The following is a 16665-nucleotide window of genomic DNA, read 5'->3' on the forward strand; positions in this document are numbered from 1 at the left end:
GCGAAAGAAGCAAAAAACGTAAAGGAATGCAAGCCACGGAGATTGTTGATGCAGAGCTTGTTCATGCCACGGGATATTAGACCCAAACTCAGATATAACTATTGATTGTTATGGATTTCGTATCATATTTGAAGAGCTTAAGAGCGCTGTGTCCGGATTTTCGATGCTCACAAACCAACCCATTCTTTCCAGGCCGGGTTTTAGATATCAGAATCGCCTTTTTTTCCTTTTTTTTTTTTTTTAAAAAAAAAAAAAAAAAGAGGTTCAAACGTGTTGCTTTCACGACATCATCAACATGGGAATCTCAGAGCACTATGTTACCGAATGGCATGTGGTATCGACTGGGTATGTAATGATAGGTTTCGCCAGCACAGTGTTCCTGGGACGCTTTGGTCTGCGCCTTTGGAAATCAGCAGGAGTGCAATGGGAAGACTTCTTCGTCGTCTTCTCATGGCTTTCCTTCGTAACGATGGCTGCCCTCTACATCGTCGCCATTCCAGCGGTGTATAGGTTGACTGCTGTCATGGATGGCGCGGCTCCTCCATATGCCGCCATGGAACAGGAGGCACTTTTTCTCAAAAAAGTATTTTTCTCAACGACCATGTTACTTTGGTTGTCGCTGTGGTCGGTAAAGTTGAGTCTGCTGGTTTTGTATCGGCGATTGTTGGCCCTCCTGAGTACTGAACTTCGTCTGTGGTTGGGGATTCTCATATTCACGATTTTAGTGAGAACATTTCTCTCCCTTTCGCTGTCGATGTGTCAATTTCTGTGATATTTGCTCATATGTGTGTGATATATATAGAGCTTCATTGGTTGCATTATCTCCAATTTTACGTCCTGTGGGACATTATCAGCATGGTTCAGCATGAGTGAGTAACATAAGTCCCAGTTAAAGATGCCTGCGTGTCACGCTTACCAAATTTTCTTGGAACAAAGCCGGATGCACGAGGCCTAGAGATATTAAGGCGCAAATTGCCAGTTTGTATTTTTCGTATGCGGTTGATGTGCTTACGGACCTTATGAGTAAGTTACGGGGGTTCCACTCGATGCTAGCGATGAACGGATAGAATAATAGTTGCTCACACAATCCATTTCTAGTCATGGCCTTGCCCTCGAAACTGCTGTGGTCGCTGCGATTGCCGCTTGCCCAGAAATTAAGTGTTGCAAGTATTTTCAGCATTGGTTTCATTTGCATTATTGTTGCCACTGTGCGAGTAGTCCAGATTGGATCAAAAGCGAAAAACAGCAGCACGCCAAGCAGCTCATGGCTAGCTTTCTGGGGAATCATCGAAACTGGGATAGGTAAGTAATTTAAGCTTCCTCCAATTCATCTATTTTAAGCTAATGGTCCGCCTGTTTCCTTCTTCAGCTGTCATTATCGGGTGTCTTCCTGCACTCGCTATCATATATCGCAAAGAACGATCCGCCAGACGGACATCCTTTAAGGGATACTCGTCGATGGAAGGGAATTCGCACAAGGACACCATACCGCTATCAAACGCGCCAAGCGGGACAAACGGAAATTGGGTGCATAACGATGTCTCTGCTTCCACACCTCCCCCAACCGCTTCAAAGCTTAATGGGATCGCTGTAACCCAAAGCGTTGCTGTAAGTGATGCCTCTCGCACATTAATCCGACTGCAGACCATTTTGGCAATACTGACCGAAGCATTCAACATTTACAGATGGACGAGGAGTATAACCCCCGTCGTCCTGGTAGATAGATTCCCGAGCCATTGTAGGTCCTCCTGCAATCGTAACTATAATTACAATAACAAGCTAAGCGGATATGGAAGCAGATAGCTAGGAATACCCTCGCAAAACCATTTCGAGGGGTGTCATGTTATGCCAGGTCGGCATTTGCCAGACGTCAAATCGCAGGGGCGAAGGCCATTGAACTTAGGGTTTGGAAAAGAGCATTAAATGCAGAGGAAGACTCGCTTGTGATTGGAAGAATTTGTAATGGACCTGCCCAATGGACAAAATTAGACCAGATTTCTCGGTATTCGTCCTCGTTGCTCAACCCACCATTTTTATTTGATCTTGAGGTGCGATGCGTCATTTTACTTGCAGTAATTACAGGCAAAATATATGTAAAATTCCCCAAAAGACACCCAAAAAATCACGATTGCGTGTCAACCGTACCGTTTTCCCGTAGCCAATTTGCAAACTCCTCTCGTTTGGTCTGTGGTAATAGGATAGTCAGCAAGTCTGTTGTCCCCTTCAAATATTTTCCAAAGCCACATATTTCTTAAGACTCCAATCTTTTCCGGTCCCAGTCTAGTCTACGTACAAATCATGCCCAACAATGTCCAGAAAGCAACCAAGAAGCAACTGCCCCCGTAGGCTGAATCAGATAAATAATAGGAGACATAAGTAAAAATAAAGACGAACTCTAACATCCCAAAACCCAACTCGGTCCTCGAATCCGCGATAAGGATTTCGCGCTCCGCCTTCCTTCTCGATCTGACCTGCCCAAACACTCCAACTGATGGGCCGTGGCTTCTCGGATCCCAGTACTAGGCCAACCGTGACGAAGAGGATGGCAACGAGGGTTTCGAATGTGATATCGAGGGGTATGGAATGGGCGCTGCCGTATAATATTGAGTGTTCGTGCGCGGAGTAGCCGCTGTAGATTTGTTTTTGCGCGATATGTTAGCAAGAGAACTTTGGCTCAACAGAAATGAAAAGGGAGGAAGGCGAGAAATCGAGAGGAATTGGATAGAAAAGGGTTTTAGTTGCTTACGCGTGGGCGATGAGGATAAGTCCAAACGTTGTGGATAGGCGGGAGCCGAAGCCCATGATTGTGTTTGGACGGAGTTGTTGACGGATTGATTGTGAGGGAGATCGTTTCAAGAGTGAAGGGGTATTGTGTTAATAAAAGGTAGTAGTACTCTCTCCAGATCTCGCAGCGCCTACAATAACGTTTCAGAGCTTGAAGATGTGGTGTTTCTGTTGTTTCAATGGCAGGTTGAAGTTCGTAAGCAGCAAATAAGCTGAGGAGGCTCTTTGGAATGGCCAAGGATACAGCTGTGCCAAGCCGGGACTAAAAAGTTACGGAGGGACGCCGAAATGGACTACTGTAATGTATGTACTCTTGGGTGCCTTGGGTTGGCTGAAGGTTCTCTGGCGCAATTTAAGCACCAACAACTCCAACCTCTTCCCAGTTCTATCGGACGATCTTTAGGACATCCTTCAGTTCACCAGGGTGCTTGCCTGTAGGACGTCCCCAAATATGGAGTCCCACATGATCGTCCGTATATAGGCGGGGCATTATTTATTGTGAGCTGATGAGGAATGATGTGACTTTATTTGGGGAATGCCAAAGAGCTTCGTTGAATCCCATGGCAATTCTAACATGCACCATCTTTATACAGTCGTCGCGAAGATCCAACGAGTCTCTTCAATGCTTCCGAGTGAAGCCACGCAATTCCAATGCGCGTAAATACCCATTGTACTATCCAATCACACACCGGTGTCCCGAAGAGTAATCAGTCCTGGCCCGCCAGCAAAATTTGGTTAGATGTCTTCCTTTGCGACGCCAGCTGGAGCGTACAGAGTTTTGAGTCTAGGAGTGGACTGGAAGGCTTATGCGAACTGGCGATATGTTGAACTATTGGATTAATGAGATAATGGGTCTTGCCATCGGGTTTCCAGTTCACCTGCACTGGTTAAGAATCGGTCAATTCAAGGCTTGATCACCTTGGAACTTTGAATATCAAAATTAAACACCAGAATTTTCCGAGTGGCCTGTTGCGCTGTTGCAACCAACAAGGGCGCTGCAAGGAATTACCGAACGGATCTAGAGAAAATTCAATGTTCCCAGGGAAGTTAACGAAAGGAAGGAATGCGACTGTGGATAAAAGATGATCTAAGCTTGTCATGTTATATGTATAATAAACTAGAAACGCTACGTGAAAACAAAAAAAAAAAAAAAAAAAGCGAGAGAGAGAGAGAGAGAGAGGTGGTGGGGGGGGGTAAGGAGAAAGGGTGATGTTTCCGTAGACAGGTCAAACTGGAAAAAGTCGTTAATGTAAGGAGGCGCTATGGTGGGGGAAACAAAAAACAAGAAGACACGGCACCGAAACGCCAAACATCTGACTATTTGAGAAAATATCGTTCGAGGAGACATGAGGATGGTTCAGATTAGGGGAAGAACGCGAGCCATACAAGGAATCGATTGTGCTTGCTATGCTGTTAAGTTGGGAGAAAGGGACCACGGAAAGAAGGGAGGAACAGCAAGAAACGGGGCAACAAAAAACGACCAGTGTCAATGGCAAGAAAAGGGAGAAATATAAAAAGAGACAAAAACATGGGAAGAAGAGGAAGAATGGTATAATCATGAAGATATCACGCAAAATAGGTGATGGTTAGTATGGATATATTAGCCAAACCAGCCCAATCGCCGCAAACACTTAACCGCTGGTGGTAGTCCAGCACCAGTAAAATGTCATTACGCGGAGAGCATATGGGGTGTTCTGATAATGAGAAGATGTGGATGCAATGTACGTCCCGGATAGGCTAGAGCGGTCCAGAATTAAAAGTAGGTAAGTCGACATTAACCTAGCGGAATTCCATGGCTCCAAAACACCCGTTGTTTTCCATGTGCTTAAGCTCAAGCTGCTGGTATCTGTAGCAAACGAAAGTAGTAACACCATAGTTAGCAAACCACTGCAGCTTCCCTACCCCAACAGCCAGCCCCAATTGGAATTGATTGAAATACGTACTTCTCGCTCTTCGCATGGAAATATATACCACTGACCGTCCCCTTCACTCGATTAAAACAAATGTAGTAGAATCCCTCAAAACTCGCACCGGAGATAGTTCTAACGCGGTGGTCTGGTACCAGGAAACATTCTTTCCACCTCATGAAGATATCTGGGTGTTGCGCAGCAGTTACAAGTTTGAAATCGTCCTTTCTGACGAATTTGGCTATGGGCCTGTAAGCCGGGAACCGGCCCCAGTGCTGCAAGTCGGTTTGATCGGTCGCGCCCCACGACGGATGATTTGTTAGGAACGAGTATTTTGTGCCAATTATTTCCGCTTCGAAAAAAGTCGTAAGCGTTGGATGGTCTTCGGTGAGTCCTAGAGTTGGCAAATAATATTAAACACGGCCCAAACCCAGCAAAAAATACAAGAACCACACCACATACCTTGAATTCTAAGGTAGCCGCATAAGTACCATTCAGCCATATCAACGTGTTTGATTTCTACGTCGACATTGTATATCTGACGGTCTGATTGCTGTGTTCCAACGAATTTGCTGCCCGCTCTGAGGAAAGATGACCAATGATTGGGGAGGAGCTATTTACACGATGAAGAGAAGAAAATATGTTAGCAAAGCATTGAAAACTTAATTTTAAAACAGGACACAGAGTCAGCTTACTCTCACAGTGGAAATCTCGTAATCCATGGTGGATGTTGTGCTGGATGTGTACGCGGGTGGGTAGACGTTGGCTGGCGGAGGTGCGCATGCCGACACGCTCACCGCAGGCTTTAGGGATTCCATCATCTCAACATCGTCGTCAGCCTTTGTAGATTTCTGGGAGGCGACCTGGGATGATATTTGGGATGATATTTCGATGTTCTGAGAAAGGGCTGTCTGCGAATGTGCATTGAGCGGTTGGCTTAATTGCGACTGCGAATGTGGAGTCGATGCGGAGGCTATAGAGGAAGCATCGTCGTCAGCATTGGGGACAATGCGTTCCTCCGACGATGCTCTGAAGGTGGCGATCCTGTCGGGCTCTGGGGGGCAGGTAGGCCGCGGAGCAGATACGGGGTCGGGAGAGTATGCGGTAGATAGCTGTTGGGGATTACTGCTCGGGGTCGGCATGGATGATTTGATAGACCAAGGTTAGAATCCAATATCTCAACGATGAAGGCATAAAAGAACCCGCATCAGGCAAAAGGAACATAGAAATCCAAGTCAAAAACCAAGCAGCTAAGAGCAGCAGAGGCAGAGAAGACAGAATAAATCGTTAGACAATGAAGCAAAAGGTTTATATGGGTGTCGTGGAGATGTTACAATGATTTCGCCTGTGGGACGGTTTCCCAGAAGGTTGGAGTTGGCTGAGCCCAGTCAGCGACCCAGCGACTGTCGAGCGTCAGTTGGCAGAAGGTTCCAACCACCCATTGGACGGACCATCCACCATCCACCGTCCGGTGTCCAGCCCAGCTTGGCCCCGGAAATGCGAACGCGGGGAAATTCATACCTATGCACAGCATACAAATGCCTGGATAGGGAAGTAGCCCAGGGTTATTTAAAGGGAACAATGCATATATATCCTATTTATATCTACTATAAAACTGGCATCAACCCAGCCTACTACAACAACATCAACAACACCGGTGTACCGAAGTAAGCTTTTGATTCCGATTGTTGGAGAATCCCAGTCAAAGTTATTGAAACCCCGTTTATCTCTCTGGTTTGTGTGATTTTACAGAGCCATGAAAATCCGTTAAAGCCATTAAAATTAAATCAATCAAATCTATCACCCCCCTTGAATTTCAACGCCAGTACCACCCAAGCAGCCAACAATATATAAAAGAGAGCATGCCGTTCAATATTTTCCTTCTCGTTCATGACCTTCGTCAGCTACAGTTGTTCAGATAGGTTTGATCTGTAATCTTGCCCACATCAGATAAACACAAATATAAGATATGCAAGAGAAGAGTCGAAACTGCTGACCTTGAAATGTAACGAGATCAGCGAGAAGACCAGAGCCTTGAGGTCCTGGACCAGATAATAAAACACACGCAGTCCCTCAGGATCGGCGGACTCGGTGACATCGACGAGGGAGCCTATTTTCGCTGTCTGATCTAAGTTAATATAATTTGCACACGTGCCCTCTATGCGTCAGCTATGCTGCTCAGGTTTCATCACCTCAAACGAGATATGGTCATTCCCCAGCCGGATCTCCAGCTCCTGTCGCCCATCCTTGTTCTTTTGTGGCCATTTCGAGTCATCTTCCCTATATACCGTTTAGACTAAATGAGAACATGCGAAGGTGGAGGGATACGTGGGAGGGGGAGCCCAGGTGCCGTACTTCATGATTTCGCTTTCTTTGATAATGCGCTTGATCTCTGAAATCATCAGGGAACTGACGCACACTGCAGAATTGCTTAGCTGTGGTAGTTCTTCATAATCAGGGAGCATGATAGACAAATATCCAAAACATACTCTCTTTGCGAATTAGGGAGTCGTTTCGATAGTTAGAATTGTTCGCATACCGGGCAGAAGCGCTGCGACCGTCTCCGAGAGATCTAAAGTCGAATTCTAAGATTTCGTAAGTAGCCGGAAAGTTGCCATGGTTAATATCAAAATGAGATTGCCTCTTACCTAGAAACTCGTGTCCGAACCGCCCAGAATGCCCTGAGCTGGACGGGCTGTCAGCAGCTGAGGAGACCTGGAACATAAAGGAGATATTCATCTTACTAGTAGCGGACGTAGAAAGGCTCATTCGACGTTGCCATCTTCGCAGCTGTCTTGCTCTAGAAAACAGAGTCTGCGTTTTTGGTCGTTCGGTTCTCTTCTGTTCAGTAGTTGAATATGCAGTAGCAAGCAGAGCCTCAAAGGATGCATTTCATGTTAGAGGATTCCCCGGCTACCCGAGGTCACGTGCACCTATGTATTTATTAGTAGCTAGCTAGCTTGCTTAGAGTCACACAATGCAACAAGGTTGATAACGGTCCTCTAAGAGGTTATAAGACCCTTGAATTAGAGGTCTTTCGCTGCAAACAACGTGAGGAGAAGCTGTGAACAAACAGCTATGAACAAACAGCTATGAACAATGTGAGGAAAATTGCGAACAACAATTGGATGACATTGATGGTCAACCTATGTTCAGATGGAATGCCAGATTTAACAAAAGAATATATGCCAAAAAGGAGACAAACCAAGGATCTGAGAATAGGACCCTGGAGAATAGGACTCCAGAGCCTGCAGGTTCACTGCCTACATCTATTACAGTCTGTAGAAGTGTCTCTGGAGCATTTGAAATAGATAAAATGATTCTAGAAAAATCAGACAAGTCTAATAATACATATAAAGACCTGGGTTGATGAAATATCAGAGAATATGATTGACTCTAGTGACCAAGTATCAGGAGTTAGTGAAGAAATTCTGATGAGATTAGAGATTGCAAAACTTCAGCAAGAAGTTGAAATGATAAGAGCTAGCAGAGAGATACTCATTATCAATACTGATAGTAATGAAATAAATGAAGATCTTGCAAACTATCTACAGAAAAAAGACAGAACTATTGTCATAATGAAGATCTTAACTGAATTTAGAGATCAAGTGAAGCATATCAAGAAATCTGTTATTCTGATTGATTCTGTGAACTATTCAATATGAAGAGAAGAGATAATACTATCTGCTAAACAATCTGAAATCAATGATATTCTCAATGAGAAGCAATCTGCTCTGAAGAATAATGTCAGTATAAATATGCAATGTTTTTGAACTGAAAGAAATATATGACTCTATAATTATATATTATCTTTGATCTTTTTGCAAGCAAGATCTCATTTTACAATATTATCAGATCATCAGTTGTCAGTATATATTCTATAAATAATCATAGAAGAGAACTTCTAAAAGAGATCTACAGTCTATTGCATTTGTTTTTTTAAGAAACTGATTAGTTTAACAGTTAAAATGAAAGACTCAGATAGAGTTTTTATAGAATATCTGATTATTATTTAGACTGAATATACTTATTTGAGATATAAGATTAAAGATTTTGTTCTTTTTAACTACTTGTTAACTGATATCAGTGCTGAATGAGTATTATTCATCAGAGATAAAATGAATCACATTGAAAAAGATATTAATATCTATGATATTAAGATAGATTTTATGAGACTATATCAAAGATATTCTATTATATCTATTAGTCTCTGAACAGAATACTGTCTTGACAAATACAATAAATTTTACAAATAATATTCAAGATTTATGAAAAAAGAATAAGAGTAAGAATAAGAATTTAAGAACTAAAGACAAAGATAAAGATAAGAAGTTCAAGTAGAATAGCAATAATATGAAAAAGATATACTATTACTGTCAGAAGACAGAATATCTCAAGACTAACTATTGAATAAAATATTCAAAAAAATACTTTAAAAATTATAAAGAAAAGAATAAATATAAAAATAAGAATAAAGACAGCACTACTTCAGTTCATAATATTATAAAATAAATATTCTCTGTAAAAAAGATGATTTATTTCAGTGATAAAGTGATAAAGGATATCTGAATTCTAGACTTTAGATCAAAAGTTCACATTACATCTTTGAAAAATATTGTTGAGATTATATCTTAGAGAATGAATATCATGATGAAGATGACAGATAAATCTACAATATCAGTAGCAGATATAGAGAGAATATACATTTCAATTGATAAATTAAATATTAAACTGAATGATATTTGTTATATTCTGAAGCTGAAGATCAATCTAATGAGTCTTGAAAAACTTATATGCAAAGATTATACTTTTAAATAATTAATATACAGCAATAATCATTCAATCTTGATAATATCTTTTGACAGAATGATAGACTTCACAGTATATTTAAATGAAAAGAATATTTATATGATGAAGAAATCACTAGTATTAAGAGATTTGATTCATTTTATAATATTAAATGATGATTTTGAACATGTATATATCTTGCAATCAAATAATGATTCTCTAATAAAGCTGCTCAAAGGAAACATCAAGACTTTAAAATACATAATAACATAGTAATATCAAAAGCTGAGTCATTTAAATTCAGTGAATATATCAAGAATGACTGTAGATTCTAGACTAGAGATATAAATAATAAATCAAAAAACTTTATTATTCTATAAGATATATATACAAGTAAAAATGATCTATCTATCTTTTGTCTTAATGAGCAAAGCTGTCAAATCAGCAATGAGATTTTTTATGAACCTTGCAGAAGAAGAAAAAACACTATATGATGAAGAAAATCTACTCACTGAAGAAGATACAAGATACTAAATGAGAATTACTGATGATATCACTTACTTTAAATAAATTATTTTAATTATCACAAAAGCAGAGATTATATCAGTACTCATAAGCTTAATTGACATGATTGAAGTAATATCTCAACAGTATATATAGACTTTATACTGACTACTGATTTAGACATTCAATTGCAGACACAGCCTCAAAAGTCCGCTGCTACTGAGAATAATATCCAGCAAAAAATTTTGAAAAGTTCAAAATTGATAATCTCAAGATGTTTTATAAAAATAAGAAAATAGTGTATAAAGTGACAACTTCAAATACATTTCAATCAAATGACTTTGTAGAATGTGTGAATCAATTAGTGATGAATAAAATAAGAAATCTACTATTTGATAGTGAGCTTGCCAGAGGACTTTGATATAAAGTAATGCAGACAGCTGTAATGTTGATAAATATATTCTCTACATCAATAAAAATTTTTGACTGCAAAGATAATAGTTTATTGATATTTTTTGAAGTTTAAACAGAGGTTCAACTATCAGCTCATTAAATTCACAGATGAAAGTACAAGATTTACAAAAAGAATCTAAAAATGATAAATAAACTTGCAGATAGAACAGATGACAAGAAGTGATGATTAATAAGTTATCAAGAATTGCATCAATACTATATATAAAACTCAAAAGAATACAAATTAGAAATTTCTAAAAATATTATTTTTGATGAAGATTTTATCACAAAATCTGTTTCTGCAAATACTGTGAGTAAAGCTATTGAGATAATGAGAGAAGATATTAAACTGTCAAAGAAATTAAATGTTATTAATTCTCTGAATGACTGATATCACTGTCTGCTAGAATAACTACTAAAGATAAATTAGAGATTCTGAAGATATTAATTAATAATAATCTGAAGAATATTATTGATTTAGTCTATCTATTTGATGAGATAGAGCTAGTTAAAGATAATGAATTTGAGATACCTGTCAGTAATACTGATTCTGTCCTGAGCATATTTATAAATCACTTAAATAATCTGATAGAGGTGAAGAAAAGCTCAGATTGAAATTACTAACTTAAGATAATAAGAAAAGAAGTCAAAATATTTAAGAATAAGAAAACATATATTATTATTGAGAAGATGCCTGAGATAAATATCTTGATAGACAAATGAGTATTTGACTATAAGTTGAATAATAAAGATAAGATAATTTATTTTAAAATCTGCTGAGTGATTAGAGAATTTCTGCAGTAGTAAAGCATTCACTACTTCAAGTTCTATGCTGCAGTTGTCTCAGAGCTTATAATTTACTCTCAATTCACTATATCAACTGTCAGAGATTGAAAATTAAAGTTGATTGACTATATGTCAGTATTTTTGAATAGTGTATTACTACAGGATGAAATGATCTATATGCAGTTATCTACAGATATTAAATATAAAAGAAGAGAACTGGTGAGTCTTCTTAGACAGAGTTTGTATGACATGAAGCAAGCTGCAAGAATTTAATATTTTGTGATAATAGAGTATCTCATATTACTGAGATTCAGAATTTTAAAATATGATAAAAGATTTCTATTTTATTCTATTCACAAGATTTATCTAATATTGCATATTGATGATTGCAGAGTTACAGACCTTAAAGAGAGAGAATTAGATTAAGTATTGAATGAGATACAGAAGAAATTTAACACAAAAGATATTAAAAAAACAAGTATTATCTTAAAATAAAGATCAAATGCAGGTCAAATAATGACTTAGTAATCTCATAGACTCATTATATTGAAGAGATTCTTGAAGATTTTGAGATAAGATTAACTTTATTGATATATTTATAATAACAGATATATAATTTGAATTCATATTAGAGAGAGATAATGAATTGAAAGATGAGTTTATAGCTATGAGATATTATTATAGACTTGAATTACTTCAATATTTTATATTAAGTATAAGGTTAGATTTGATATTTTCTGTGAATTATCTATTAAGATTCAACTCATACCTGAATTAGAACTGCTGAGTGACTATGAAGCATGTTCTTCACTATGTAAAGAAGATAAAAACTCTGAGAATAGTTTATAAAAATGAAGAAGATGATAGAAATCTACAGTTAGTTGCTTATTGTGATTCAGATTGAGCAGATGTAAACTCTCAATATAAATTAACATCTGACTACATCATCATGATTAATGAATTCTCAATATCATGATACTGATAATGTCAAACATTAACTGCAAAATCAATAATAAAAGTAGAATATATTACCACTATTGAGACTATATGTGAGTTTATTTGATTGAATGATATGCTGCAAGATGCAGGCCTGATGAAAAAGAAGTCAAAGATCTGCACAACATTGCAGGTGAATAATAAAGATGTCATTGATCTGATAAAAAAGAAGTTCTTGACAAAGAGATTCCATTACATAAAGATTTATTATTATATACTTTATAATCTAGTTGAGAAAGGAGAGATGGAGCTCTCACATATAGATTTTACAGTGAATAAAGCAGATGGATTTACAAAGCCTCTGCCAAAGCCAGCTTACAATGAATTTGTGGAGAAAATAGGATTGACAGAGGTCTGATCTCATTGATGAGAATGATTGATTTTACATGGTTTTGCAGCCCCTAAGGAGGTGTAATGAGAATACAGGTTAGAGAAATAATTGTGTACTTTCTTTGCAAAGTTACAGTACAGAGGTGTAATAGAGCTTTTGCTAATAGAGAAACCAGCATCTGATTCCTGTATTTAATTTTTATTGTGGATTTGAGGGCATTCAGCAGCTAGGGGATAGGGCAGAGCTCAGGCTCACCGTGGCATGGGGGGGTGTTGGAGGATTCCCCGGCTACCCGAGGTCACGTGCACCTATGTATTTATTAGTAGCTAGCTAGCTTGCTTAGAGTCACACAATGCAACAAGGTTGATAACGGTCCTCTAAGATTTCATGTTGTGCTTAGTCATCCACACCATCTCTTCGAGTGGACAGGTTGGACATTGACCCAGCATTGTAAGCTATGATCCATATCAAATTCTCCTTTAACATCTCCCAATTGTCCTGTTCCGACACAGATGATTGTTCGGACTGAGGTGGGGATGAGGCCACTGTGACTATTTCCTTTCTACCCTCTACTTCGCCACCTCATCGCCGTATGCTCCCCATCTCTCAAATATCGGGATCCGACAACTAACAGTCTTCGCCAGTCTCGCCGTCCCTTGACATCCTTTCCAGCATATCGATTAGCAGGGCGCGTAACGACTTCAGCTAAAAATGGCATCGTATCTGGAACATTCGTACAGTCTGGTGCACCAGGACAATCCTGCTGATCAGCCCACGCTGCAGGACTTGAAGACGCAACTCGAGAAAGGAACAGATGAATCGAAAATAGATACCATGAGGCGGATATTAATCGTTATGTTGAACGGGGATCCAATGCCCCAGCTACTCATGCATATCATTCGCTTCGTTATGCCATCCAAGAGCAAGCCGCTGAAGAAGCTCCTCTATTTTTACTACGAAATCTGCCCGAAGCTGGATAGCAGCGGGAAGTTGAAGCAGGAGATGATCTTGGTTTGGTAAGAAAACAATGGGAAAATCTCAACATGCTATAGGATGTTACTAAACTGCTCTTCCTTAACAGCAACGGCATCCGGAATGACCTACAACATCCAAACGAATATATACGCGGTAACACGCTTCGATTTCTATGCAAACTTAGAGAACCCGAACTCCTCGAGCCCCTATTGTCCTCTGCGCGTTCTTGTCTAGACCATCGACATGCATACGTGCGGAAAAACGCTGTTTGGGCCGTTGCCTCTATATTCCAACACTCCGAGTCCCTGATCCCCGATGCTCCAGAGCTCATCCAGGCATTTTTGTCGTCGGAGAATGACCCCACCTGCAAACGGAACGCCTTTGCTGCACTAGTTACGATAAGCCATCAGAAGGCGCTAGAGTATCTCAGCTCTACGTTCGATAATGTTCCAAATGCTGATGAATTGCTTCAACTTGTCGAATTGGAATTTATTAGGAAGGATGCTATCCAAAATTCCCAGAACAAGGTTGGTGTTTCTTCCCTGTGGGTGGAGTCGTGCCGGAAGCTTTCATATCAACTGACAAACTTGATACAGGCCAAATATCTCCGACTGATTTTTGACCTACTGGATGCAGGGGCCAGTACCGTTATCTACGAAGCCGCAACGTCACTCACGGCACTTACGAGTAATCCGGTGGCGGTGAAGGCGGCTGCGTCGAAATTGATCGACTTGAGCATCAGAGAGGCCGACAATAACGTCAAGCTTATAGTACTCGATAGAGTCAATCAGCTGCGGATACGGAATGAAGGCGTTCTAGATGATTTAACCATGGAAATTCTGCGAGTTCTGTCAAGTCCCGATATCGATGTTCGACGAAAGGCGTTGGGCATCGCAATGGAAATGGTGTCTAGCAAGAACGTAGAGGAAATTATCATGCTCTTGAAGAAGGAACTCACTAAAACTGTTGACGAGCAATATGAGAAGGTACATCCCAAAAACATTTCCCGCCCCGAGTTTTCAATATGGAGATCAAGTCTAACTGCCTGGTATGCTGCAGAACAACGAATATCGACAATTGCTTATTCAGTCGATACATCAGTGTGCAATTAAATTTTCTGAAATTGCAGCAAGCGTTGTTGACCTTCTCACGGATTTGATCGCTGATTTCAACAACAACTCTGCCGTCGACGTGATCTCCTTCGTCAAGGAAGTAGTTGAGAAGTTCCCCAAACTCAGACCATCCATTATTGAGCGTCTAGTGGTCACGCTCAGTGAGGTGCGGGCGGGTAAAGTGTACCGGGGCGTTCTGTGGGTGGTTGGAGAGTATTCCCTTGAAGCCAACGACATCAGAGAAGCATGGAAACGCATTAGAGCCAGCCTTGGGGAGATCCCCATTTTGGCCTCCGAGCAACGCTTGCTCGGTGAAGTTCTCGAAGAAAATGCCCCCCAAAAAGATCAAGTGAACGGCCATTCCAAGCCATCTGCTCCAAGTGGGTCAAGAGTGTTGGCAGATGGCACATATGCCACTGAGAGCGCGCTTACCAGCCAGTCAAGTGCCGCTGCCAAATTAGAGGCCGTCAAAGCTGCACAGAAACCGCCGCTACGCCAACTTATCCTAGATGGAGATTATTATCTTGCCACAGTCTTATCATCAACACTGACAAAGCTTGTTATGAGACATTCGGAGGTCTCTCAAGATACTGCCAGGACCAATGCTCTTCGCGCTGAGGCAATGCTTATCATGATCTCTATAATTCGAGTTGGACAATCCCAATTTGTCAAGGCCCCGATCGACGAAGACTCCGTAGATAGAATCATGTCATGTGTACGGTCCCTAGCTGAATTTTCCAAGCACAAAGAATTGGAAACGACCTTCCTTGAAGATACTAGACGAGCATTCCGTGCTATGGTTCAGGTCGAAGAAAAGAAACGGGCAGCGAAGGAGGCTGATGAAAAAGCCAAGGCCGCCGTCCAAGTCGATGACACGATTCCCATCCGCCAGCTTGCAAAGAAATCGGCCGAAGAAGGGGCTGATGAAATCGAACTTGACCTTGCCAAAGCCACTGGTGGTGATTCCATTTATGGAGACGTGTCATCTAAGCTGAGCCGCGTTGTACAACTCACTGGTTTCTCCGATCCGGTCTATGCTGAAGCATATGTTAAAATTCATCAGTTTGACATCGTTCTGGATGTCTTGCTGGTCAACCAAACGACAGAGACTCTGCAAAATTTGTCAGTAGAGTTTGCGACCCTTGGCGACCTCAAGGTCGTTGAGCGCCCAACAACACAGAATCTCGGACCCCACGACTTCTTAAATGTACAAGCAACAGTCAAGGTTTCGTCAACGGACACAGGTGTGATTTTCGGGAACGTCGTGTACGATGGACCCAGTTCCACGGAGACACATGTTGTGATCCTGAACGATGTCAAAGCAGATATCATGGACTATATCCATCCTGCACACTGCACTGAGACCCAATTTCGAACCATGTGGACGGAATTTGAATGGGAAAACAAAGTCAATATTAACTCCAAGGCGAAGTCCTTGAGAGAGTTCCTCCACCAGCTCATGGAGAGCACAAATATGAGCTGTTTGACGCCGGAAGCATCGCTTGAAGGAGATTGTCAATTCTTGAGCGCAAATCTTTACGCTCGGAGTGTTTTTGGTAAGTTTAATTTATCCCTTACTCTCTCCTGATACTGGAAAATGATCTCTAGCTAAACAATTGATTTTTTTTTATTTTTATAGGTGAGGATGCTCTCGCAAATCTCAGCATTGAGAAACAAGGCGAAAACGGACCAATTACTGGGTTTGTACGCATCCGAAGTCGATCGCAGGGGCTGGCGCTTAGTTTGGGTTCTCTCAAAGGTCTGAAGGCCAATGCTGTTTAGTCTAGTAATGACAAAGAATATCTTCTGTTTAGTTGCGATTTCACGTTCTCACCTAACTAGCGGTTTCCTGTTGTTCTGTGTTTATCTTGCTGCTACTCCGACTTATCAAAGCACCTCTAATGTCGCTCTGCTCTTTGAAAAAATAATAAAAGATTTTGTCTTCGGCATACTTGCTCCGCTTAAATTCAATTCGTCGTACATATGTCGTTTTCAAGTGTGGAATATATATTGTTTTTTATTTATATTT

General features: G+C 40.4%; 6 protein-coding genes across 6 annotated transcripts; 3 read left to right on the top strand and 3 right to left on the bottom strand.

Moving 5' to 3' along the window:
- Positions 1-295: 295 nt before the first annotated feature.
- Positions 296-1724, top strand: PAAG_02999 (hypothetical protein; the record flags this gene model as incomplete). Its single annotated transcript, XM_015844813.1, has 6 exons — positions 296-724; positions 803-869; positions 937-1023; positions 1099-1302; positions 1370-1608; positions 1686-1724. The coding sequence occupies 6 exons, from the start codon at positions 296-298 to the stop codon at positions 1722-1724; spliced, it is 1065 nt and encodes a 354-aa protein (XP_015702019.1).
- A 398-nt stretch (positions 1725-2122) lies between these two features.
- Positions 2123-2802, bottom strand: PAAG_03000 (hypothetical protein; the record flags this gene model as incomplete). The annotated part of the gene is made up of 3 exons (XM_002794409.2): positions 2123-2185; positions 2395-2629; positions 2747-2802. The coding sequence occupies 3 exons, from the start codon at positions 2800-2802 to the stop codon at positions 2123-2125; spliced, it is 354 nt and encodes a 117-aa protein (XP_002794455.1).
- A 1761-nt stretch (positions 2803-4563) lies between these two features.
- Positions 4564-5833, bottom strand: PAAG_03002 (hypothetical protein; the record flags this gene model as incomplete). Its single annotated transcript, XM_002794411.1, has 4 exons — positions 4564-4630; positions 4728-5085; positions 5154-5304; positions 5387-5833. The coding sequence occupies 4 exons, from the start codon at positions 5831-5833 to the stop codon at positions 4564-4566; spliced, it is 1023 nt and encodes a 340-aa protein (XP_002794457.1).
- Positions 5834-6637: 804 nt separating this feature from the next.
- PAAG_03003 (hypothetical protein) lies at positions 6638-7473 on the bottom strand (the record flags this gene model as incomplete). The annotated part of the gene is made up of 6 exons (XM_002794412.2): positions 6638-6814; positions 6884-6971; positions 7047-7110; positions 7181-7276; positions 7340-7377; positions 7436-7473. 6 exons carry the CDS (start codon positions 7471-7473, stop codon positions 6638-6640), a joined length of 501 nt encoding a protein of 166 aa, XP_002794458.2.
- A 310-nt stretch (positions 7474-7783) lies between these two features.
- Positions 7784-8356, top strand: PAAG_11674 (hypothetical protein; the record flags this gene model as incomplete). The annotated part of the gene is made up of 2 exons (XM_015847276.1): positions 7784-7945; positions 8051-8356. 2 exons carry the CDS (start codon positions 7784-7786, stop codon positions 8354-8356), a joined length of 468 nt encoding a protein of 155 aa, XP_015703065.1.
- A 4904-nt stretch (positions 8357-13260) lies between these two features.
- On the top strand, positions 13261-16418 carry PAAG_03004 (coatomer subunit beta; the record flags this gene model as incomplete). The annotated part of the gene is made up of 5 exons (XM_002794413.1): positions 13261-13565; positions 13631-14051; positions 14121-14510; positions 14584-16192; positions 16276-16418. 5 exons carry the CDS (start codon positions 13261-13263, stop codon positions 16416-16418), a joined length of 2868 nt encoding a protein of 955 aa, XP_002794459.1.
- Between the last annotated feature and the right edge of the window lie 247 nt (positions 16419-16665).

Source organism: Paracoccidioides lutzii, assembly GCF_000150705.2.
Source record: "Paracoccidioides lutzii Pb01 unplaced genomic scaffold supercont2.8, whole genome shotgun sequence".
In the NCBI taxonomy this organism is placed as follows: Eukaryota; Fungi; Ascomycota; class Eurotiomycetes; order Onygenales; family Ajellomycetaceae; genus Paracoccidioides; species Paracoccidioides lutzii.